General features: G+C 55.6%; 1 protein-coding gene across 3 annotated transcripts; it reads left to right on the top strand.

Annotated features, from left to right (window-relative positions):
- Positions 1-207: 207 nt before the first annotated feature.
- Positions 208-22,339, top strand: CDC42EP4 (CDC42 effector protein 4). 3 transcript variants are annotated; one of them, XM_003131243.6, is made up of 2 exons: positions 208-317; positions 19,524-22,339. In XM_003131243.6, exon 2 carries the CDS (start codon positions 19,622-19,624, stop codon positions 20,693-20,695), a length of 1,074 nt encoding a protein of 357 aa, XP_003131291.1. In that variant the 5' UTR covers positions 208-317; positions 19,524-19,621; the 3' UTR covers positions 20,696-22,339. The 3 variants fall into 3 exon arrangements, with proteins under 3 accessions (XP_003131291.1, XP_003358042.1, XP_084839912.1); XM_003357994.5 differs by lacking the exon at positions 208-317 and adding an exon at positions 1,118-1,300; XM_084983786.1 differs by lacking the exon at positions 208-317 and adding an exon at positions 13,705-18,057 and having other exon boundaries at positions 18,695-22,339.
- The last annotated feature ends 1,431 nt before the right edge of the window (positions 22,340-23,770 follow it).

A 23,770-nucleotide genomic window follows, 5' to 3' on the forward strand; every position in this document is an offset into this window, starting at 1 on the left:
TCCCGAACCGCCCCTCACGAAGCTCCCAAAGTCGCAGGCTTTCAGATTTGAACCGAGGAGGCCGAGCGGCCGGGCTGAGGTTCCCAACCGCCATTGGCTGCGGCGGCGCCGTGACATCAGCGCGGGGGCTGCGGGGTGGGGAGGGTGCGGGAGGAGCCTGGAAGGGGAGTGTCCGAGCGGCTCCCTGCCCTGAAAGCTGGAGCCCGAGGAAACAGACGCCGGCGCGGACATGGGCCGCCAGCCCCGCCGCCTCGCGGAGCCCACCGAGGGGACAGCGCAGCCGCGCCGGCTCGGCGCTCGCGTCTCAGGGGACCCAGGTAGGCGACGGGTACCCGCCTCTGGCCGTGACAGCCACCGGAGCGGGGCGGGCTGGGCTTGGGGACCTCGAGCCCTGCTAGGGGGCGGAGAGAATTGAAAAAGCCGCGATAGGGGCCGTGGGGCCGGGAGCCGGGCAGAGCCCCCCACTCTCCTGGGTGGCAGGGCTGGGGCCCGGGCGCGTGCGGGGCGGCTCGGGTGCCTGGGACGGGGGCCACGCACCCTGGGTCCGAGCAGAGTGGGGCTGGGGAGGAGGGGGTGGTAGAGAGCCGGGCGAAGCCTCGCTCCCAGTCGATTTCCTCTGCCCAGGCTAGGATTCGCCCGGCCGGCCCCAGGCGCTGCTGGGGATGGGGATGAGATGCGATGGGATGGGGGACGCGGCTTTTTAGCGGTCCACCCTTTGCCCGGGGACGGGGGTGTGTGTCGCCGGGGACAAGGAGCACAACAATCGGCGGCGCGCGGCCCGCGGTCTCCTCGAGGGGGGCGTGTGTACACAGAGTTCGCCATGAATAAGAACCGGATTGTTCGCCCGTAGTGGCAGAGGCGTGTAGACACGCCACCCAGTGTCACCGGGCCTGGGAGAAGAGAGGCGAGGAGAGCTGCCTGGAAGGGACTGGCCGAAGGAACCGATGCTACTCCCCCCCCACCCCTCCCTCCCGAGCCTTCCCTCCCTGCCCGGCCCCCGCCCTGCGCGCCCGCCTCCTCGGGAGCCCGGGAGGCCGAGGCGGGGAAAGGCCGAGGCGCCGTTGCGCGGGGTGGGGCCGCTTCCGAGGCCGGGAGGGGACTGCGCGCTGGAGCCGGTGAAGCTTTCCTGGCCTGGCCACCAGCCGGGAGCGGTCGGTTAATGATTTAACCACCCGCTTGGGGCGGTGGAACTGCGATCGGCCGCCTCTAGCTCCGCCCCCTCCTTGGAGCGCCCCCAGGCGGGGGCACAAAACTGCCCCCTGCCCCGAGTGCGGCCCCTGGGAGCTCCTCTGCGGGCTGGGTGAGTGAGTGTCCCGGCCGGCTGGGATTGCAGGGCGGGAATCCGGAGCCACGGCTGGAGGGCTGAGGGTTGAGGCTGGGCGGACTTCCTGGGAGAGGACTGAGCCTGAGCCAGGCGTGTGTGTGTGTGTGTGTGTGTGTGTGTGTGTGTGTTGTATGTGTGACTGGGGGGAGGGGTGCTCTCTGCTAACTCAAACCAGATTCCTTGTTTCGCGATGAGACACTGCAGCCTGCGCTTTGGAAGTTTTCTTTTTCTCCCTGGGAGAATGGAGGGGAAATACAATGCTTTTTCTTTTCTTGCTGTCACCCCCTTGCAATCTGAGCGGCTCCCACGGTCCTCGGCTGCGTCCCCATTGCCTATTCTTGGCCCCTCTCTCTGAGCAGTTGAACCGGAAAGCGTCTCTGAGCTGCGTAAAGCCCCCTGCTCTTTCTTCTCTAGAGGGCTGAGGGTGCTAGACGGGGAATCGTCCTCTCCCTGCCCCCCAGCGGCCACCGGGACCCCCAAGCCAGCCAGCCAGCGTAAACAGCAAGGGGCCGGCTACAGGAGGGCCTCCAGCAACGCAACTTGGTTGCACCGTCTGGGTTTCTAATAACTCCCCACCCCCTCCGCCCCCTTTCTGAGGCCGGGGTGGAGGAGGGGACCACCGGCCCGGTGGACTGAATTTTAAGAGAACAAAGAACAGGGCACAAAGGAAGGGGGAAGCGGAGCTGTGGATTTCCCCCCAGAAACGGGGAGTTTGCTGGACCCGGGCTGGGCTCAGCCGAGCCTCTAGGTGGCCCTAGGGCTGTGAAGCAGTAATGGGGCACCCATTCCTGACCTGGAAGGCTCCATCCTGGGGTGGGGGGAGTGGCTAGGACCCGGTGTAGGTGTGGGGTGCCATGTGGGTTCCAGCTTTCATCAGCTGCCCTGTGAGCTGTTCATGTGACTGCCCAATTAGTGTGGTTTATCTCCTGTGAACTTGGACTTTGCCCCTGGGCTCCTTGGGGACAGCTGCCCCTTCCCACAGACAGGGGTTTAGTGAACCTGGGTAGATACTTGAGCGGGTTCTGGTCTTCCCAGGGGTCCTGGTGACCCCTGCAGGGACTGGGAGGGGGCTGGTGTGATAAAACGAATCCACTCCCAGAGGCGGTGGTCTGGGGTCTCTGACCCTCTGCCCTCTCCCTGAGTTCCTGGAGTCGCCGCTCATTGGTGACCTCCCTAGCTCAGGCCTCCGCTTGGAGTGTTCTTCCATTTTTCTGGGACTTCCACCTTCCTCTTTCTTGACACCTCTTCCACTGCTTCCTTCCTCCCACTCCAAGCTGACATATCTCCGCATCCACGATGGTCCAGCCCTCACGGGACTGGAGACCCGGGAGCCCCAAGCCTGTGAGCGTCTAAGAGTGGGGCTGTGGGGCTGGGCAGATGCCAACCTGGGAGAGGGATCTAGACCCTTCTTTAACACCAGTCAGGAGCTTTCCCAGAAGAGCCTCCAGTTGGCTCTGGTTCAGGGATCCTAACCGCCTCCACCTTTGGAGCGGCTGATTGATTTCTGCTTCAGGGAACAGGCTGTGCCCAGGTGTGGCAGGCAAAGTGTTTGAAGGGCCGCCTCTCGCTGCCCTGCCCCCGCTCTGATTTGGAAGGTGGGAGTGGAGGGCTCAGAGGCCAGAACAGCCTGAATTGCTGCAGTGACTCCAACCTCCTGTGGCTGGAGGTTCTGCAGGCTCAGGATCTTGTCCTTGTGTGGGGGAGGGAGGAGTCTGTCCCTTGGAGGAATGGGATCTGGGTTGATGCCAGAGATAAGGCTTGGGGGCGGAGGCAGAGCATTGAGCAATCTGGCCCTAGAAGCTTCGGGCTGACCCAAGCCTCGGTGCTGGAGGCTTTCACTCAACCTTGGGAGAGGGAACCAAACACGACCCAGCTGGCAGTGTGTCCTGAAAGCCAGCCCCAGCCAGCCCCTCTGGGCAGGGAACTGGGTGGGGGGGAGTCATGCTGGGAGGGACTCGTGAGCGGGATTGGCTCATGGCTCACAGGGGGTTGGGAAGGAAGTTTAGCCGTGAGAGTCCCGGTCCCCGCTCACTGTGTCCCTGGAGATCTAGCATAAAGTACAAGGAGCCTTGGGCTGCCTTCCAGTAATGTGCATCAGAGTCTCCCTCGGCCACTGCCAGCCCGTCGCTCGGGGCTCCAGGCCAGGGTCGCTTCGCTGACATCCAGCACCTTCCTTTGCCTGGAATGGGGGCGCTGGTGATCTCCACTCAGCCTCCCAAGCTGCGAAAGGGTCTCCCTTTGGGACCAGACAAGGGTATTTGGGGATTTTGTTCATGAATGAAAGCTTACATTTCTTACCCAACCCATAGTACCCGCTGGCCTTTCTCTCTTCATCACAGGGGCAGAGGGCATCCGCAGAGCCATAGTGCCAGGGCACAAAAGTGCCTGTGGCTGTGTTCAGGGACACCCAGGGCTTCTCCATCATCTTCTGTCCCAACCATCAGAGGTGGCAGATGGTGTCAGCCAGGGCCACTTCCAGCCTCCCTGGGAGCATCTCTGGATTCTTATGCCTGCATCCAGGCTGTTCTTGGGGTAACTGAACGTGGTCTGCAGACCCCAGCTTCGGGCTCCCCAGTGAAGCCAAGCCCTGTGTCCTGGAGTCGGTTCTCTGCCCCCCCTCTCCGCACCCAGGTTCCCACTCTGCATCCCTTCTCCGCTCCCCAGAATGTTGCCCTTGGCCCCAAGGCATCAAAGGAGCCCCTGTGTTCCCTCTGCCCTTGGAGTTTAAGGCTCCGTCAAACGGGGTGCAGGGGAAGGAAGGAGCTGAGAGGGAGGGCACACAAGAGCCTCAGGCAGGCAGTATGATTTGCAGACACCTCTGATGAGAATCACGTTAGGTCCAAAGGACCAGGCTTGTTTTACTGTGGGTCGATCACGTTGAGATTTTGTGCAAGTATTTGTTGTTGGAAGTGTCCGGGGGCCCCCCCGATTCCTAAGTTCTCTAACCTTCATTCTAAGGAGGACCGGGAGGTCTTTCTCTCTCCCCACCTCCGCCTCGTCCACTCGCTTACTGACCTGAAATCAGAGAGAGCTGAAGTCCTGTCTGAGAAAAGTCAGGCTCCCTGTCTTGTGTCCTTAAAGGTGAAAAGGTCAAGAAGGGAGAAGCAAAAGACCTGCTTGGTCCCCCAGCTGGTCTGGGCCATGATTTATAACTGGGCTTCAGAAGCCAGGAGACATCGAACTTCGAAAAGCTGTTGGCTTGGGACCCTTGTGGATTTGGTGTCTCCGGTGACACTAAAGGCTAAGAATGTGTTCTCTTTGAACTTGGGGAGTGACAGGACAGTGGCCAGAGTGTCGCTGGGGATTCTGGAGTCTTACCTTTTAAGGTGACCTAGGGCACCTGCTAAGAAAGAACAAGTTACAACATCATTTTCACAGCAAACACGCGGAGCGCTTACCCCTTAGGCTGTGCGAGGGCTTGACCTATATTAGCTTGTCGACTCCTCACCATCGTGCTAGGAAGTGCGTGGTGTTATCAATCGCTCTGAAAAGTGATGAGGAAACGGGCACAGGTAGCTTGCCCCAGGCGGCTGAGGGTGGCTGAGCCAGCTCGTAACCATAACCGGGGAGGCTGGTTCCCGGGCCCCCCAGGCTGCAGGCTCCGTCCAGCAGGGCCAAGATGAAGATTCGCCAACCTGCTCTAGAGCAGGACCAGGCCCACCCACCTCTCTCTGCAGACCCAGGCGTGCCCTTTGACTCGCCCTCCTCAGCTGAGCACCCTGCGCTCAGAAGAGGCAGATTGAAACCAAACAAGGTCAGATCGATCTGATTTCAAGTTCAGCCACTTCCTTCTGAGGCCCTGGGCCGGTGGGGGCAGCGATGGAGCCCCCAGCAGGCACCCCTTCCCTTCTTTGTGCGCTTCCTTCTGTGATGGGAGCTGGGTGGCTGGGAAACACACACACACGCACGCACGCACGCACGCACGCACAGCAAACACATGCACGATCTCCAGGAAGAGCTCTGTGAACAAGCAAAGTTGCCCAGTGCTCTGGAGCCGCTGGCTCCTCAAGTCTTAGCTCCGGAGCTGTCGCTTCCTGTCACTCCCAGGTCATGGCTCCCTCCTTTCCCTTCCTGAGCCACTGTAACTCCCAAGTAGTGAGAGGGCTTTCTCCCTCCCCCTCCTATGCCTTTAAGACATCTCTCCGCGGCTTCCCTTCCCCGGGTCCCAAGCTCAGGCTCCGGTGATGAAGAGGGAGGTGGGCACAGCGACAGAGATGGAGCAGCAGAGTGGCCAGGGTGAGCCTGACCCCCTCCCGGCCCAGGAGGAGCGGGTTCCCATCGGGATGGACTTCCAGGCAGTGAGCATTTCCCAGGATTTGTCTGTACTTTGCCTAGAGTGGTGGGGAACAGGGAGCCCAGACTAGACATATTTTACCCTAAAATTCTACGCACAAGTGTTTGTCCTGTGGGTGTTTATATGCATCCATAACCTTCATCAGATCTCAGAGTCCTGCGCCCCAGCAATGCCTATGACCCTCTCCTGACACACCTGGACTGCAAAGTAAGCGCCCAGGGTTCAGGCTCGGGCAGACTTCAAAAGCTATGTCCTTGGCCGCTGTGTGAAGAACTGGGTGAAGCATTTAGCTGTAAGCCTCCATTTTCTTATCTGCAAGGTGGGGGATGATGGTAATTCCCTGGGATTGTTGTTGAAAAGTACATGTGAGACGATCTGTCAGATGCCTAGGACGGTGCTAGTACTTGGGAGAGGAAAGAAGCAGTTCCATCAAACAAAGCAGAGAGCCTGGTGCAGAGGAAAGACTCAAAAATGTTCATTCCCTTTGTCATATTACCTTTCAAAACTACGGACTGGTGAAATTCATTGAATAAGCCAGTGTATCCACAATATTGCCATGTTGCCATGCATTCAAAAAAATATTTTGCGCTTTTTCATACAAGGTCTTCAAAATCCAGCGTGTGTTTTACGTCTGTAGCGCATCTCAGTTTGGACGCCACATTTCATAAATATTCTATCAGAACCTGGAGTTCCTAAAATGTACAGCTGAAAAAGTAGATCCACACTCTCCAGGTGTTTGAAACATATACTTAAGTTCAGATAACTGAATCAAGCATTGATTTTTTTAATTTGAAATAGTACAGGAGCTCCCTGGTGTCTTAGCAGTTAAGGATCCAGTGTTGTCACTGCTGTGGCTTGGGTTCAGTCCATGGCCTGAGAACTTCTGCATGCCGTGGGCACAGCCAAAAGAATATTAAAAGGAAAAAAAATTTTTAATTCAGGGAGTTCCCATTGTTGTTCAGCAGAAATGAATCTGAGTAGCATCCATGAGGACGTGGGTTTGATCCCTGGCCTCGCTCAGTGGGTTAAGGATCTGGCCTTGCCATGAGCTGTGGTGTAGGTCGCAACCACAGCTCAGATCTGGTGTTGCTGTGGCTCTGGCATAGGCCAGCAGCTATAGCTCCGATTCGACAACTAGCCTGGGAATTTTCATATGCCATGGGTGTGGGCCTAAAAAGACAAAAAAAAAAAAAAAAAAAAAAAAAAAAAAAAAATTCAATTCCTTGGTGGCAACAGAAACATTTCAAGCACTCGCCAGCCTGATGTGATGAGTGGCTACTGTGTTTACTGTGTTGGATGACTTAGGTTGAGAAGAGCACCGTAAACGCTGGGACCAGAGAGCTTCATTGTCATGGTCAGCATTAAGTTGGCAATTGTAGCAAATATAACAAGACAAGAATGAGGAGTGGAGGAGGCAGAATTATTAGTTGCAGGTGATGGTCTGGTCTGCTTGCAAAACCCCAAAGATTTAATCATAAGGTTGACTGGGGTGAGACAGTACAGGCTTGGTAGGGTGGCCATTAAGTAGACAGACATTTAAAAATTGGAGCTTTCCCATAAGGCCAGATAGAACCAGTCAGAAGAGAAAGAGGGAATTTCTGTCGTGGCTCAGTGGCTAACGACCCCGACTAGTAACCATGAGGTTGTGGGTTCAATCCCTGGCCTCGCTCAGTGGGTTAAGGATCCGGTGTTGCGGTGAGCTGTGGTGTAGGTCGCAGATGAGGCTCGGATCTGGCATTGCTGTGGCTGTGGTGTAGGCCGGCAGCTGTAGCTCCGATTGGACCCCTAGCCTGGGAACCTCCATATGCTGCTAGTGCAGCCCTAAAAAGACAAAAAAAGAGAGAGAGAAGTAGCTGTGTAGAAGGGGGTGGGTACAAACCCATTCACAAGGAGAGATCATAAAATAACCCAGAATAAACATGACAATACTGTGGTAGACTTAACAGCAAGAAAAGCCACCCAATTTAATGGAGGATGTCCAGAAGGGCTGAATAAATGGATTCGAGGACGTGTTGTGATAAAGTCAGTTCTCCCCAAATTAATTTAGTATGTGCTTTCAATTCCAGTGTAATTCCATCAGGATTTCTTTTGGAACTTAATAAAATGTTTCTGAAGTCCCTCTGGAACACTCATTGCAGTGGAAAAGCCAAGACAATTTCAGAAAAAAAGTTAGAAAGCAGGGTTATTATCGTACTAGATGCTCAAAACATATTGTATAGAGTTGACAGGAGGGACTTGCTTTAGAAATGAACAGAGACCAGAGTTCCCATTGTGGCTCAGCAGGTTGAGAACCTGACTAGTACCCATGAGGATGCGGGTTCCATCCCCGGCCTCGCTCAGTGGGTCAGGGATCCAGTGTTGCCATGAGCTGGGATGCAGGTTGCAGACATGGCTTGGATCCCGCGTGGCTGTGGCTGTGGCGTAGGCCAGCAGCTGCAGCTCTGTTTTGACCCCTGAGCTGGGGAACTTCCATATGCCACGGGTGCAGCCCTAAAAAAAAAAAAAAAAGAAAGAAAAGAAATGACTAGAGACCAATGAGCAGAAAAGGAAGTCTGGAGGTAGACCCATGGGTGGGTGGTATCATAAGGAATTTACTATCTGAGGGAGGTAGTGTTTGATTCTTTTTAAAAAAACTCGTTAATTTTTATTATTAAATTTTACATCTAACTCATAACAATTCTATATGGAATCAGTAATGAACTTTATATTTTAATTTTTTTTCTTTTTGGGCTACCCCGTGGCATCTGGAGTTCCTGGGCCAGGGATCAGAAGTGAGCTGAGGTTGTGATCTACCCCGCAGCTGGGCAAGGCCAGATCCTTTAACCCACTGTGCTGGGCTGGGAACCTGTGTCCTGGTGCTGCAGAGACACCAGTGATCCTGTTGCACCATAGCAGGAATTCCTATATTTTAATATTTTTAATCTCTTTTAAATGGCCCACAGTTTTATAAACCACAGTCCTCTTTACTTTGATGTATTTCCCTGTAGTATTTTTCTCTATGAGTAGTTTTTAACCATTACGTTACCTGGTAGTTTTAGAAGTAGTGACTCGTTTCATGAAACTTGGGAGTGGGGAAGGTCTTTGCTTCATGACATTAAAGCCAGAAATTGTAAAACAGACTTGACCATGTAAAGTTGGTAAGCACTCTATGGAAAGAAAACAGCAAAATCACCACATCATAAATAGGCACATGGAGTTCCCGTCGTGGCGCAGCAGAAGCGAATCTGACTAGGAACCATGAGGTTGCGGGTTCAATCCCTGGCCTCACTCAGTGGGTTAAGGATCCGGCGTTGCCAAGAGCTGTGGTGTAGACAACAGCTCCGATTAGACCCCTAGCCTTGGGAACCTCCATATGCCGTGGGTGCGGCCCTAAAAAGACAGAAAAGACAAATAAATAAATAGGCATATGATAAATTTGCAGAGTTCTTTGCAAAATACAGTCAAAAAAATTTTGTTGTTGTTGTTGTTTTTTGGCTGTACCCTTGGCATTTGGAAATTTCTGGACCAGGGATAGAACCAGTGCCACAGCTGTGACCTGAACCGCCTCAGTGACAACACCAGATCCTTAGCCTACTGTGCCACAGGGGAACTCCCAGTCAAACTTTGTAATAGCTTTACTATTTAAAGTAATACAAATCTAGTAGAAAAGATGACGCCCCCTCCCCTGTCTGAAAGGGGGGGAGGGCAAAAAGTCTTCAACAAGGAATTCACAAGAGAAAGGACGCACATGCTAATGCATTTTGAATGCTTACTCTTTAGGAATTGGAAAAATGCAAATTATAAGTTTGTGGGTGGTGGGGGTGGCTATGATGTTTTTGTGTTCAGTTCAACTAAAGGGAAAATGATGGAATCAGACACCATCTTTCGGTGTTGGTGAGACCGTAACTGGATAAAACCTTCTGGAGAAAACGTGAGCAACACGGAACAAAAGTAATCTTACACACTTACTCTCCTCCCGAAAGGACTTGGGCAGACTTAGCTGGAAGTCTATTTGTTACAGCATTTGCGTAAAACTGAAACAACCTAACATCCATCAGTGGCCCTCTGGATGTAAAATTTAGGATATTAAGACTTAATCTAAAAAAAATGTAGCATTATTTCTTAACATGTAACTAGTTTCACTCAAACGAAAACAATGGTCGGCTTTATTTGTCCATCGGCAATGGAAGGTGCTGCTTGTAGAAAAGAGGCGAAAGTCTAAATCAGTACCAGCCCTTAGAAGCCACGTGCAACCCTTGTATCATTTACAGTTTGAACAGATATGCTTTAAAGAGTAAAAAGAGATGTGTGAAATAAACATTTTATTGAATCCAGTGTATTCCCAATATTATCATTTTAACGTGTGACCAGTATAAAAAACGACTTATCTTGCATTCTCTCTTTTTTATTCTAAGTCTTTGAGGTGTGGTGTATATTTTACCCTTTAGCACACGTCAATTTTTTTTCCTTCTTTTCATGGCTGCACCTTCGGCATACGGAGGTTCCCAGGCTAGAGGTCGAATGGGAGCTGCCCCTGCCAAACTTGACCACAGCCACAGCAACGTGGGATCCAAGCCATGGATGTGACCTACACCATAGCTCATGGCAACACCAGATCCTTAACCTGGGGGCAAAGCCAGGGATCGAACCCGCAACCTCATGGACATTGTGTCACGTTCTTGACCTGCTGAGCCACAGCGGGAACTGCTGCACATGTCAGTCTGGACATCTCAAGTCCTCCAGAGCCTCATCAGGCTGGGGGCTTCGGTACTGGACAACGTAGGCGTAAATTATTTAATAACCCCCAGAGAGGCTGCAGAAAGTGGGAATCATTCAGTTCCGAGCTTCACCCCACGAGCGCCATGCTGATGAGAGCCTGGCACCCTGGTTGCCAGGAATGGTGGCCTCCCCCCACCTTCTGCCCCAGTAGTACTCTTCTCTCTGGCCTCCCAGCAGGAGTGCCTTGGGCGACAGGCACGTGGTGAAATCAGGGCTCCGGTCACTTTCCCTTCCTTCCAGGAAGAAGCTACCAAGCAGAGGGTGTTTATCTGCAGGAAATGGGATCTGCCAAGTGGGGCTGGGTGGTGGCACCCAGGGGCCAGTGAGCCCAAGGTCTCGATTGGCTGGCAGGTGTGGGGGAGGGGTGGGTGGAGCAAGCACTGGGCGCCCAGCCTGGGAGGTTTTAGGAGAGGGGCTGGGTCAAGGTTCTGGTCTTCCTTCTTGGCCGCTAGAAGCACAGAGAAACACAAGATGGAGATTGGAGCCCGGAGGCAGGAGAAACATTAGAAGGGGGTCTTTGCGCCGGGCCCACTCTTTCCTCTGCTGGGGGAGCCCCAGCTTCTGCTTCAGGGTGGTCCTCCCCACCTCTTACCTCCCAAGGAGTCAGAACACTAGGAGGGTCCTCAGAGCCGGAGGCAGGATGAGATCTCGAGGAAGGAGGAGCCCGTGAACCCTCCCTGGGTTCAGCAGATCCCTGATAGCGTCAATCAAGGGATTCTTAGCCCCAAGGTCTTACCTTAAATAAACAGCTCCCCTGATCCCCCCCCCACCCCCCCCACGTGCACCTTCTCAGCCAGGGACACCTGAATAAGCGAGGGCCCAGCGCTTCATGCAGAAAGCTTGTGTTGCACTCAAACCGCCATTTAGTGGCTGGGAAAATGAGCCAGGGCCCCCACTCCAACTGAGCCTCGGTTTCTCTCTTCCATAAAATGGGGGCGATCATGACCCCCCTCCTTGCAGGGTCAGGGACATACATTTCCCATGTCGCCGTACAATGCCTGGCACGCAGCAGGCACCTAATAAATGGGAGCTGCTGACAGCATGGCTCTTTCTGCATTGTTGGTGGTCGGCCAGTTGCCAGAGCCCAGGGGTGTCCTTGTGTGACCCCGCCCCCTTCTCATCTTCTCTGTTGTTTAGTAGCCACCAGTTGACCTGAGCCAGGGCTGTGGCAGCAGCAGAAACAGAACCTTCACCTGCCCCGGTCATCTTGGACAAGATCCCACTCTGGGATCACCGTGCAGGAGGCTGGCCTTCAGTTTAGGGCTTCAGTGTCGCTGGAAACCGGCCAGTCTGCGGGTTGGGGGTGGGGATTGTTATTTCTCATCTGCTCAGTTGAGGAGCTTCAAGCAACTGCTGGGAAGCAAGTTCTTGGCGGGGGCGGGGTGGGGGTGGGGGAGTCCTGAGCTCCCTGTTTCTGCTGCCGCTGGGTTTTATAGACCCACTTGTCCAGAGCGCTTACAAACAAAAGGAGGACATGACAAGCACGTCCAGCTGGGGGAGGTGCAGACCTGGGGGAGGGAAGGGATGCGAACAGACCTCAGTGGGAGATTTTTCCGTCTGCGACTGTGCGGCCAGAGCCCTCCGCCACCGCCGCCCCCAGCCTGTGCCTTGCACTGGCCTGCAGCTGCTGGACCCTGAGAACTTGATAGTTTTAAGCTGGTTTTGAAATTAACATTTTTTCCTTAAGCCTTTGATGCTTTGGGATTTTTATTATTATTATTATCAAAACAGCACTACCACATTAAAGGAGACTTAAAAAAGAACGAACGAAGCCTGTGTTCCTCTCAAGCCTGACATCACTGCTTAATTTCTCTGCCTGCCCTCTTGCCTTTGTTCACGGATGCGTCTGTGCGTGTAGTTTGCGATCGCCGGGTGTAAACAAATTCTGCCTTTTTTTTCCCCTTCCACTTGATGTCATTTGGTCGAGAGTTGGCTGTGGCGTGCACGGTTTTCATCGGCCCTGCTTTACGGGGCTGCAGGATAATCTGTTGAGTTAGTGGCTCCTCGTTTTCTCAGCCATTTTCTGCTCGTTGGGTAGTAGGTTGTTTCTAGGTTGTTTCTAGTCTTTTGTGATTAAAAAATAAGGCTTCGATGAATATCTGGGATGGGAACTTTTCTGCTTTTTTCAAAGTTCTCTAGGGTAGGTTTCCCACTATAGGCGCTCCAGAATCTTTTTTTTTTTTTTTTTTTTTTTGCTTTTTAGGGCTGCACTTGTGGCATATGGAAGTTCCCAGGCTAGGGGTTGAATGGGAGCTGTAGTTGCCGGCCTATACCACAGCCACAGCCACAGTCACAGCCACGCAGGATCCTTAACCTACGGAGCAAGGCCAGGGATCGAACCCGAAACCTCATCGTTCCTAGTTGGATTCGTTTCCACTGCGCCACGACACAGGAACTCCCAGAATCATTCCTGATTGAAAGCCATTATTTAAAGAACCTGCCGTAACCGCTGATGCCCAGGACCATCCCATCCTGAGATCGTTTGGACCCTGAGCAGCTCTTGAGCCGGGGTTTCGTCCCTCTCACCCTGCTGGTGGGTGGGTGGGAAGTCCTACCCCGCCCCATTCCTAATGCAATGTGGGCAAGGTGGTAGCAGACAGGAGGAGCTCTAGCCTGGTGCCTGGCAGTGAGTCCCCCCCTTGTTATCTGGGCAGGACCCAAGAGACTGGGAGACCGGAGACCTGGGTACCAGTGCCACCGGGGTCACCCCCAGCTCCATGGCCTTGGGCGAGTATTCCTCCGCCCCAGCAGCCCTAGCAGCCCCATCGAGGCCACTGGGTTGCAGGATCTCTGGGCTGCCCACCATCTCTCAGCATCGGGAATCCCCGAAGTGGCAGGCCTCGTGGGTGCCTCCATGGGAGTCACGTGACCTTGCCGGTGCCGTATTGTGACACCGCCAAGGGTGTTCTCTCTTCTCTGAGACCTGAGAAGAAAACACCAGAGCTCCCCTGCTGTGTACTGACTTTTTTTTAAAAGAAGGAAAACTAAAATGTATTTGCTGAAGCATGGATTGACAATAGCCTCGTAGAAAACCTATACGAAAACCTATACGAAGTACACATGCACACATAAATTACATGCTCCACGTTTTAATGTGTGGAGAGCCTCACAGTTTGGGTCGTGCGTGGCTATTTTAGAGGCTGGAGCCCTGGTGTGAGAATAAAGCCTTGGCTTCAATCCATGACCCAGGACCCATCTCTTAATTTAGTCTCTCCATCTCTGAGAATGTGGCTGCGCCACACCCAGGTATTTTAAGGCAGTATTTGACACAGAGACCCACGTGGTACAGGAGTTATAATAGTGACATTTCATGTTTTCATCTTGGGCCTTTTTTTTTTTTTTTTTTTTTTAATTGTGCCTGTTGAGGCTCAGATTACTTTAACGTCCTGCTGCAAACAGTACAATTTCAAATATGAGAGGGCTCGCGGCAGCATTTGTGCTGGAACTAAAAATTTCCAGATGGACTCGGAGTTCCTCTTGTGGCTGCGGTAACAAATTCAACTAGTATCCGTGAGGATGCAGGTTTGATCCCTGGCCTTACTCAGTAGGTTAAGGATCCAGTGTTGCCAGGAGCTGTGGTGTAGGTCGCAAACATGATTTGGATCTCGTGTTGCTGTGGCCAGCAGCTGTAGCTCCGATTTGACCCCTGGCCTGAGAACTCCATATGCCCCAGGTGCGGCCCTAAAAAGCAAACATAAAAAGATTCCAGATTGACTCAAGTCAGCTAAAATGAGACGTTACGATGCGCCTCAAAGCACCCACAGTTCTCATCCCTTGGCTGTTGAAATAAAACAGCCTTCCGCCTTCAGTGGGACTCCTTATCTTCTCAGGATAAGGCTGGTGAGCATTCCAGAAAGCGCTGGATCTTCCTCTGGCGACAGAAGCCAGATCCCCCAAACTCTTACAGGGTGCCCTGGCCCTCGTTGCACTGTTTTCTTGCACAATCCCCTGCGGCATGTTGTTCCAGCTGACAGAGGTGGTGTTGCGAATGCCTCCCCTGTTTTGGCAAAGTCAAGTTCTTCCTGGTGGCAGAACGCTGGTTGTACCCCCGAGGGCAAGGTCCCTGGCCTGCCAGGTGAGATCCACCCCAGAAAAGGCCTTCCTGGGCTCCAGCTTCCCTTTGATTCCATCCTCCCTTCCCTTCCCCGTCTGGGCCCTTGGCTCCTGCAGCTCCCAAACCTGCCCTGAACGTGCTCCCCTCTGTCCATCCTCTCAGCCGCAGCCTCATCCTGGCCCCCATCCTCATTGCCCTAAATTCCTGCCTCCCCTCCCTCAAGCCTGCAATCCAGCCACCACGGGAACTCCCAAAACACAGGCTGGATTCCTGCTCAGAATGCCGTCCCAACTCTCATCTTGCCGGGAGAAGCTGTGTGATCTGGCTGGCCCCTGGGTTTGCATTCTGTCCCTCAGACACAAGCTTGTTCCCACCTCAGGGCCTTTGCACGTGCTGTTACCCCTCTGCTGGCATGTTCAAGGGTTGCCTGGTTCCTTCTCATCATCCAGTTCTCAGCTTGTGGGACCCTTTCCTCAGAGGGGCCTCCCCCCAACCCTGTAACTCCCACACTCACTCACATCCCCTCCTCTCCCCCTGACACGGAGGACTGCAAGGTACAGTTTCATTTGCGTCCTGTTCCCCGCCCAGCCAGACTCACACCACACGTGTGCCCCGGGAAGACAGGGCTTGTCCATATGTATAACGTATGTGATATAATGTATTTTCACTGCTCCGGCTTGAGGGCCTAGAAGAGTTATGGGGAAATTGGCAGGTGGCACAGTCAGTCGGTGAATGAATGAATGAGTAAATAAATGAACAAAGCCCTTGTGTCCAATCCAAGCCACAACTGAGGTCATCATTCGTCCTTCTGTCCAGCCCCCCACTTGGGGCTGGAATCGGATGCACCGGGTGGTGAGAAAGGGAAGTGATGGGGTGTGGCTGCCCTGCCTTAGAGGAATGTCCTGTGGTCAGTGGGCCAAGGGCAGAGGTATCTGATTCCACCAGGGGCTGGGCAGCGGGGAGGGATACAAGTTGCCACTCCATCTTCTTTTGCGCCGCCAGGAAGGTGGGACGTGGCTTCCGGGTGGGGGGGGCGGGTGTCCCGGGCAGGGAGGCTGCAGGGAGTGGCTGCCCTTGTGGTTGACCTTTCCTCTGTGCAGCCTGCTTTAGCCACTTCCCCAGAGCTGAGTCACAGGGCTGAGCAACACCCCCTCTCAAAGCCACAATTCCCTTTGGCACAGTCCCCTTCCGGGTGGGCGCTCAGGCCTCCCAAAGACCCCCCGTTCTGGCCTCCGCCACCTGCTCGTACTTATATTCAGAGTTCCCTGTCCTCGCCTCCAAAGCGCTCTCAGTTCAAAGCCCAGGGTGACAGTGTCCTTAAGGGGCCGTAAATCCAAGGATTTGAAACCAGCCCTGAAGCCTGTCCTGTCCAGTCTGAGCTCCAGCTTAGGGTCCCAGGACTGGCGGGTCCTGCAGCCCCTCCTTGCTGGGCAGTGGGGCCAGTGTCTGACTCCGTCTAGGCCCCGCTCTCAGGACTTGGGATTTTTCGTGCTGGATGTTGAAGATGGTCTGGCTTTTCACAAGCCGCAAAGCCTCGTTCCCGCCACCAGAGAGCGAGACCACGGATGGCAGATGCTCTACCTTCTGGGCTGTGGGTCTGTGCAGGGGCCCAGCAATTTCAGGACTGGCCCTGCTGACCCCTCTTATCCTGGTCTCCAGTCCTACCCTTGAGAATGTGCTAGAAGCAGGGGAGGGTTCATGGGACGGCGGGGACCCTCCTAGCCTGTAGCCACGATGGCTAGGGTCCCTGGTCCCTGTGGGCACCCACAGAGGTCCGCACCATCTCTGCTGAGTCCTGGGCAGCTGGGCCTGCAGCTTCCTTTTCTCTTCTTTCGAACGAGCGCCTGAGATGGGGGAAACCGCAGCGCCTGACGTTGCTTGCCGGGCCTGGGGGTTCCTGCCGTTATTTTGCAATCCTGGCACAGCTCTGGGGGTCACTGATCCCACAGTTCTGGTCCTTTACAACCCCCCCCGGCCCCTCCCTCTCTTGTTTCCTTTTTCTTTTTTCATTTAAAAAAAAATTTGTTTTTCGTTTACCCAGCAAATAGTATTTTATTTTCACACATGCGTTCTCACTCTGGAGCTGGGGTTCTCAACCCAGGGCAATTTTGCCCCCCAGGGGACATTTGAGGATCTTGTGGTTGTCGCAGTCGGGGGAAGGATGTGGCTGGCATCTAACTGGTAGAGGAAGCACCTTACGGTGTGCAGGGCAGCCTCCACGACAAAGAATCCTCTGGCTCAGGGGGTCGGCAGCGTCAGAAGCTGCTCTGGGACAATGCAGGAACCTTCTCGAGGCCACGGCCAGGCCCCTTCTTTCTCTGGACTGTCCCAGCCAGCAGTGGGGAGGGAACTGCCTGGAGATGCTCCCCACCAGAGGCCAGAAAGAAGCCTGCCATGGAGCAGAAAGAGCACTGGGCCAGGGCACTGGCTTCCAGGCCAGCTCTGCCCTTCGGCACATCAACCTAAAGAAGTCACTTTGCTTCAGTAAACCTGTTTTCTCATCCGGAAAACGAAAGAGCTGCACTGGAGTCCCAGGATTCTGTGACCAGAGCCAGGAGCCGAATTGCAGGCAGACTGAGGACGTGGACTTTTTCTGTTCTTGCCTCATTGCTCTGCTGGCAGCAGAAGCCCCGGGGATTCTCCGGTGCCCAGGGTGTCTGAGCCTGACCCCATCCTCCTTTTCTCCCGCTTAGCCAAAGAGAGTTTCCTCCAAAGCTGATCTGGGAGCCTGTGGCTGCCCCAGAGGGTCACATATGGTGACTCTCTCCTGGAGCAGTGCTGAGGCAGCGACCCTGAGGCCAGTACTTTTCATACGTCTAGTTTAAGGGTCTGCAAATTATGGCCCCAGTCTGGCCCACCGCTTGTTTTTATAAATAAAGTTTTATTGAGACACAGACACACCCATTTGTCTGCATACGGTCTACTGCTGCTTTCCTACTCAAGACAGTTGAGCAGCTGTGACCAAGGCCATATCAGCCGTGAAGCCCCAAGTCTTTGCTGCCTGGACCTCTGTGGAAAATGTTGACTGACCCCTGGTGTAGCTGATTGGAGTCTTATGGTTTAGGGGTTAGATCCCAGGGCTGTGGGCAGGAGTGAGGTTAGGGGTAGGGGAAACGAACTTTCCCAAGGGTCTGATGGGGAGAAGGAAGAGAATGAGCAGGGGGAGCTGGCCGTAGGTGCCTGGCTCCTGCCACTCACCCCAGAGAACTTTGCTGGAGTGACAGACGCTATGGCTGCCAGGGTGGGGGCGGGGAGCATGCTGGTAGGGGAACCATCAGACTGGGTATCAGCAGCTGGACAAGGAATGACCAACAGAGCGTGGGGAGGGGGGCTAGAGGTCATAGAGAGGTCAAGCCAGGAACCCTGGAGCCAGACTGCAGGCTGGAGTAAGTCCAGCACTGTCACTGGGCTTGGGGAACAAGAAAGGGGCTGGGGCAGGGGTGGGTGCAGTAGGAGGGAGGTGTTGGCTTCTCAGCTGGCGTTTGGAGACCAAGTGTGCCATGCACTGCTAGGCAGGATTCCGAGGTGAGCCGGCCTCCTGGAACCCTCCGGAAGCTCATAGTCTGGTGGGAAGGTGACAGTCCTGCTGGTAACAGCAGCGGCAGCGAGAGAGTGATGTCACCAGTTGTGCTGGGAGCAGGGATGTCCAAAGTATTGCTTTGGAGTGGGGAGGTGTCAGCGGGGCTCAAGAAGTTTTCCTCGAAGAAGTAACCTCTCTCTTGGCTGAGCCCTGGAGGAGGTAGGCTGAGCCAGGTGACAGGTATTCCAGCAGGGAGCTGTGTGTGTCCAGTCCTGGAGTCCAGGAGACAGGCCCAGGGCCGGGACAGAGGGCAAGGTGGGGGGAGCGGTGGCAAGGATGGACGCAGGGACTGGCCCCCGGATTGGGGGTCTGCAATGGGGGGTCCTGGGTAAAAGGTGAAGGATGGGGGAAGGGAAGCAGGGTCAGGTGGGATGTGATGGCCTAGCTTAGGGCAGCATCAGGGATGAGGAGGGAAGCCAGGGGCAGGGTGGGTTGTGTGTGGCCAAGGAGGGCATGGACCTGGAATGATGGGGATGCTGAGAACTGTGCCAGTTAGTGGCACTGGTAGCCCCAGCCACCCCTCACCCACCAGATGTGGTTAAGTCCCTTCCCCCCACCTTGCCCCACTCTGCTCATCTAGCATCTGGGGCAGGTCGCTCCTGAGGGGAAAGGGGCTGGTTTGGCTTCAACACTGGACTTCAACTTGACGGTGGCCAGGAGCTGTGTGGTACCACGGGCTTTCAGGGGCTCTGCTGGACTCCCCGCCTGTGTTCTTTGGTGAATCACCCAAGGGTCTGCTGTTCCCAGGGGGCCTCCCTGTGCCCCTAGTGATGAAAGAAACTGGGAACTTCCCATCCTCGGTCTCCGAGAGGTGGAGGCTGGATCCCTGGCCAAGAGCCTGGGGCCCCACGATGGAGATGTTGCAGGCAGGATCCTCACTTACGGGAGACCCAGCAAGGACTGGAAGGAAGGCTGGGGAGCTGGTTCTGTGGGTCCTAGTGGCCCCACCCTCGTTCTGATTCAGAGAGTGAGCCGGGCCGCCCACATCTGCTGCGTCTCCCTGGGGCCCGTGCTGTCCTCTCCTCCTCTGAGGACTGTGACTCAGGTTGAAGCATCCCCTGACTTAGAGATTGAGGTCAGACAGCAGGAAGAACTTATAGCATGCCTTCAGACTGGTAGTTCCCAGGAGTCAAATCTCTCCCCCACCTGCTGCCTGGAGTCACCTGTGTTCCTTAGCATCTTTAAATGGGGCTGTGGTGGCTCTAACACCATCCTGGTGGGGATGCGTGGGGGTCCAGGGTGGGGAAGATACTGTTCTTTAGAAGAAGGTTGGGCTCTCTGAAGTCTCAGGGAGAGCAGGTCTGCGGCTCCTTGAACCCCAAGCAGCACTCCACTAACCCGAGGGCCTGTGCGTGAAGAAACAGGCAGGGATATGAAATTGATGGCTGGCTTATTTCATGCTATTTCATTTTGCTAGGAGAGCTGCGATTTACACAACAGCCCTTGCTCAGGTGGGCTTTTGTGCTGTGTGGACAGCCAGGTTAACCCTTTGCCTGCTGTTCTCTTCTTGCAGCCTTATGATCACCTCCTTATCGCCCCCTCCACCCACCGGACTTCAGATCTGACCCCAGATCCACCTGTTGCTTAGAGGGACCCCTCCCCTCCGGCAAGATGCCGATCCTCAAGCAGCTGGTGTCCAGCTCCGTACACTCCAAGCGTCGCTCCCGAGTGGACCTCACGGCTGAGATGATCAGTGCCCCGCTGGGTGACTTCCGCCACACCATGCACGTGGGCCGGGCGGGGGACGCCTTTGGGGACACTTCCTTTCTCAACAGCAAGGCCGGGGAGCTGGACAGTGAGTCCATGGACGAGCAGGCCTCCTCCTCGTCCTCTAAACGCAGCCTCCTCTCCCGGAAGTTCCGGGGCAGCAAGCGGTCGCAGTCAGTGACCAGGGGGGACCGGGAGCAGAGGGACATGCTGGGCTCCCTGCGGGACTCGGCCCTCTTCGTCAAGAATGCCATGTCCCTGCCCCAGCTGAACGAGAAGGAGGCCGCAGAGAAGGGCTCCAGCAAGCTCCCCAAGAGCCTGTCGTCCAGCCCCGTGAAGAAGGCCAGCGGGGAGGGCAGCCCGGAGGAGGCGGGCGTGGAGGAGGCCGTGCCCCGGCGGAACGGGGCTGCCGCCCCCCACTCCCCAGACCCCCTCCTCGACGAGCAGGCCTTCGGGGACCTGACGGATCTGCCCATCGTGCCCAAGGCCAGCTTCGGGCTGAAGCACGCCGAGTCCATCATGTCTTTCCACATCGACCTGGGGCCCTCCATGCTGGGCGATGTCCTCAGCATCATGGACAAGGAGGAGTGGGAAGCCCAGGAGGAGGATGGCGGTTACCATGGTGACGATGACCCAGCAGGCAGCCCCTCCCAGGCTCCACCTTCGGCGTCAGCCCCTCCCCTGGCAAGGCCGGAAGGCGAGGGGGGCCCGGACTTGCCCCCGCTGCCCTCCCGCGCCCTGCAGGATGAGGGCTGGGCGGCGGCGGCGGCGGCTGCCCCCAGCCCCGGCTCGGCCCGTAGTGAGGGCAGCCACACCACGCGGGACAGCAGCTCCCTGTCCAGCTGCACCTCGGGTGTCCTGGAGGAGCGCAGCCCCGCCTTCCGCGGGCCGGACCGGGCCCGGGCCACCCTCCCGAGGCAGCCTGACACCGAGTTCTCCTTCATGGATGAGGAGGAAGAGGATGAGATCCGAGTGTGAGGCGGGCGGAGGCGGGGCTCTTGGTTTCGTCCCCTCCCCGCCGCCAGCCATGCGGGGGCAGCCAAGAGCCTGGCTTCAGGCCACAGACCCTGGACTCCATGGATGAGGGGCCTTGGCTGAGCTTCGGGGCCGTGGGGGACTTGGGGAGCTGACTTGGGTGTCTGACTTCTTTGCCCACCCTGCCCTGCCGTGCCCAAGCTCTGTCAGAAGTGGCTTCCCTCTCCGGGCCTCCCTTTTCCTCCACCTTGGCCTCCAGTGGCTGCCAGCTGTCAACCTGAGTCCTTGGCACGTGCAGCCAGAGCGGGGCAGCCCGGCGGTGCCAGAGCTAAATACACTTGACTCACCTCTTTTCTCCTGGCATTTCTGATGTGACCGCCAGTGGCCGCCGGAATAAATGCGTGTGACAGGTCACAAGTCCCGGGCCCTCCCTCCGCTGGCCCAGGCCCGGGAAGCCCCTTGGAGGAAAGGCTGCCCGGTGTGTACACTAAACGCCACCCCTTCTGGGGGGAAGAGAGCAGGATGCAGAATGGAAGGAAGGCCCCTGGGCTTCTTGAATTTTCAAGAAGGGGACCCTTCCAGGATGACACTAGAAACGCTGTGGCCCTCTGCTCAGTCCCTGTGGGTTTGTTTGTTGTTGTTTTGTTTAAACCCTTCTAAGCAATGTCGGGAACGGTGTTCAGAGAGCTGCCACCGGAAGGAAAAACGACTCCTTTTAGAAAACCTTGATACTAAGTGCTTCCAAACTTTATTTAGACCTGTTGGGGTGGGTGACTGCGTGTGTGTGTGTGTGTATTTCCTCACTCCCTCCCCCATAGTTATTAACAGCGGAAGGCAGCCAGTGTAGAAAATTTTTGGAATATGATTCTTTTAAAAGTTGTTATTCCTATGGGGGGGGATAAAAAGCGCTCTTTTGACTTGTTTCCCACCCCCCCCTCCTTCCGGCCCCATACTGACTACTTCCCCTTCCTTCCTCAGGCCTCTGCTGCCCTGAAACCCCCTTCCCTACTTCTGAGTCCACAGCCCTGAGGGTATGGGGTTGCCAGATTTAGCAACAAAACAAAGCAACAGAATGCTGAGTGAAATTAGAATTTCAGGCATACAGAGGAGAGTTTTTTAGTATAAATATGCCCCATGCCGTATTTGGAATGCACGCGTGCTAAAACAAATTATTCGCTGTTCTTCTGAAATTCAGATTTCACTCTGCATCCGTAGAAGTGTGCCCAAGGGGATTGAGTTGAGCTTGGGGATGAGTCCCAGGGTTAATAGATGGCCTGTTTTTCTGTCCTGGGAACAGGCTGACCCACCTCCTCCTGTCCCCTTGTAGCCAATGGAGGGCGGGGGCAGACAGAACCACCCCAGGATCCAGCCAGGGCAGGGCACGCAGCTGGCCCGGCCTCCTGGGTTTTCCCAGATCCAGACTCGGACACTAGTTTAGTTCTTGATCCGTGTGCCCCATTGGTGCTCGTTGCTAGTGTAGCTCCCTTGGTGGGGGAGGGATTGAAGAGGCTGCGCAGCCCCCACCATCTGCCCTTGAAACCCATCTAGACAGTGGTCAGTTCCAGATTCTAAACTGCGTTTTTTTTTTGTTTTTTTTTTCTGTGAAAATGTTAAAACAGCAAGGAAACATTAAAAAAGCCTACAGCACGCCTGGTGTCTGTCTTTGCTTCTGGGAGGGGCTGTTATTTCAGGATGCGATGAGGGGCGGGGATGGGGTGAGTGTACAGCACTTTGGGGTCCGAGGTGGCTTCTTTCTCTGTGACTTCTGCGGCCCGCCCACCCACTCTGCTCTCCAGCTTCTGGAAGGACAGGACCTCATCTGCCCATCAGCCTGGGCAGCCCCAGGAGCTCTGGGATTTGGTGTCTAAACTTCCACTTAGTAGTTTGGGGCCCTCAGGGGCTCAGCCACTCAACCGTTTGGTGCCCACTCTCCTTCTGCTAAATGCGAGTCATGCTGCTCTTGCTGGGCTGGGCTGGGCTGGAGACAGGGTCACTGCCGGGGTGTTGGCGAAGTTGCTAAACCGAGGGAGGTGTCTGAGCCGTGTTGGAGCCGGGGAGAAGGTTGCCACCAGGACGCTCAGGCGCTGCCCGCCTGCCCGCAGGGGAAGGGGGGCCCTCCGTTCTCTCCTCTCCGCCCTTGTACGTCTGTCCCGGAGAATGAACTTACAGGGGGTGTGGTTGCTGTTCTGCCTCTTGGCTGTGGGAGGGAGACCCTGGTGTCCCCATCTTGTGGGGGAGATGTGCTCCAGGGGCCACACGGCCCCCTCGGAAATCACCAAGGTAGAGTCTGAACACACGCACCTCAAAGCTCCATTACTTGGGGCAGTGAGATGGGGCGTGTGCCTGGACGGGACCCGTGACCCCTCTGTGGTCCAGCTCCTCCCTCCCCCATCAGCCTGGGCAGGGCTGTCTCTGTCCTGAAGCCCCTCACAGCCCTTCTTTCCACCTGGCAGCCCTTGTGTGGCTGAGTTCCTGGAACCCCTGCCCTTCTCCCTGCAGCGTCTGCAGGGAGAAATTGAGGTGGGAACATCCTTCTCCTGGGAAGCGATTAGAAGCATAATTAAAATGTCGCCCGGGTCCCTCTGTCCCTAGACTGGCTCATCAGAGCTGCTGAGGGATGTGGTTAAGTGTTAGGAGTAGGCAGAGCCGTGGCCCCCAAGGGGGCAGGGGGAGGGGGTGGGCACACAGCCAAGCCCAGCTGGAGTGAGAGGTTCCCCCCCCCGGGGGGGGGCGGGGATTGAAGAGAGGCGTGCACTGTTCCGCAGGCCCAGGCAGGTGTGACAGCACATGGGTGGGGGTGTGCCTCCCAGACATGGTGTAAATCCCCCCCCCACCGCCCCGCTCCACCCACATCACTCACCCAGGGTTCTTGAGGATCTGGGAGCCGCTGGCCACCCCAAGGCTGCCGGCCTGCTTTTAGAATTGATGGGAAAGTGCCAGCCCTTCAGGAAGATCCGGGGGCCTCAGATGGGCCCGGCTGGTCCCACGCTCTAGGGGGATGCTTTCTGATTGGGGGCTCGGGGCCCACCAGGCAAGTATGGGATCACCAGGCAGGACTAGCAGAGCCGCCAGCTGTAA

Source organism: Sus scrofa, chromosome 12 (genome assembly GCF_054392235.1).
Source record: "Sus scrofa isolate SSC_HxYL_T2T_F1_AM1 chromosome 12, Sscrofa_HxYL_maternal_Yorkshire_Landrace_v2.0, whole genome shotgun sequence".
In the NCBI taxonomy this organism is placed as follows: Eukaryota; Metazoa; Chordata; class Mammalia; order Artiodactyla; family Suidae; genus Sus; species Sus scrofa.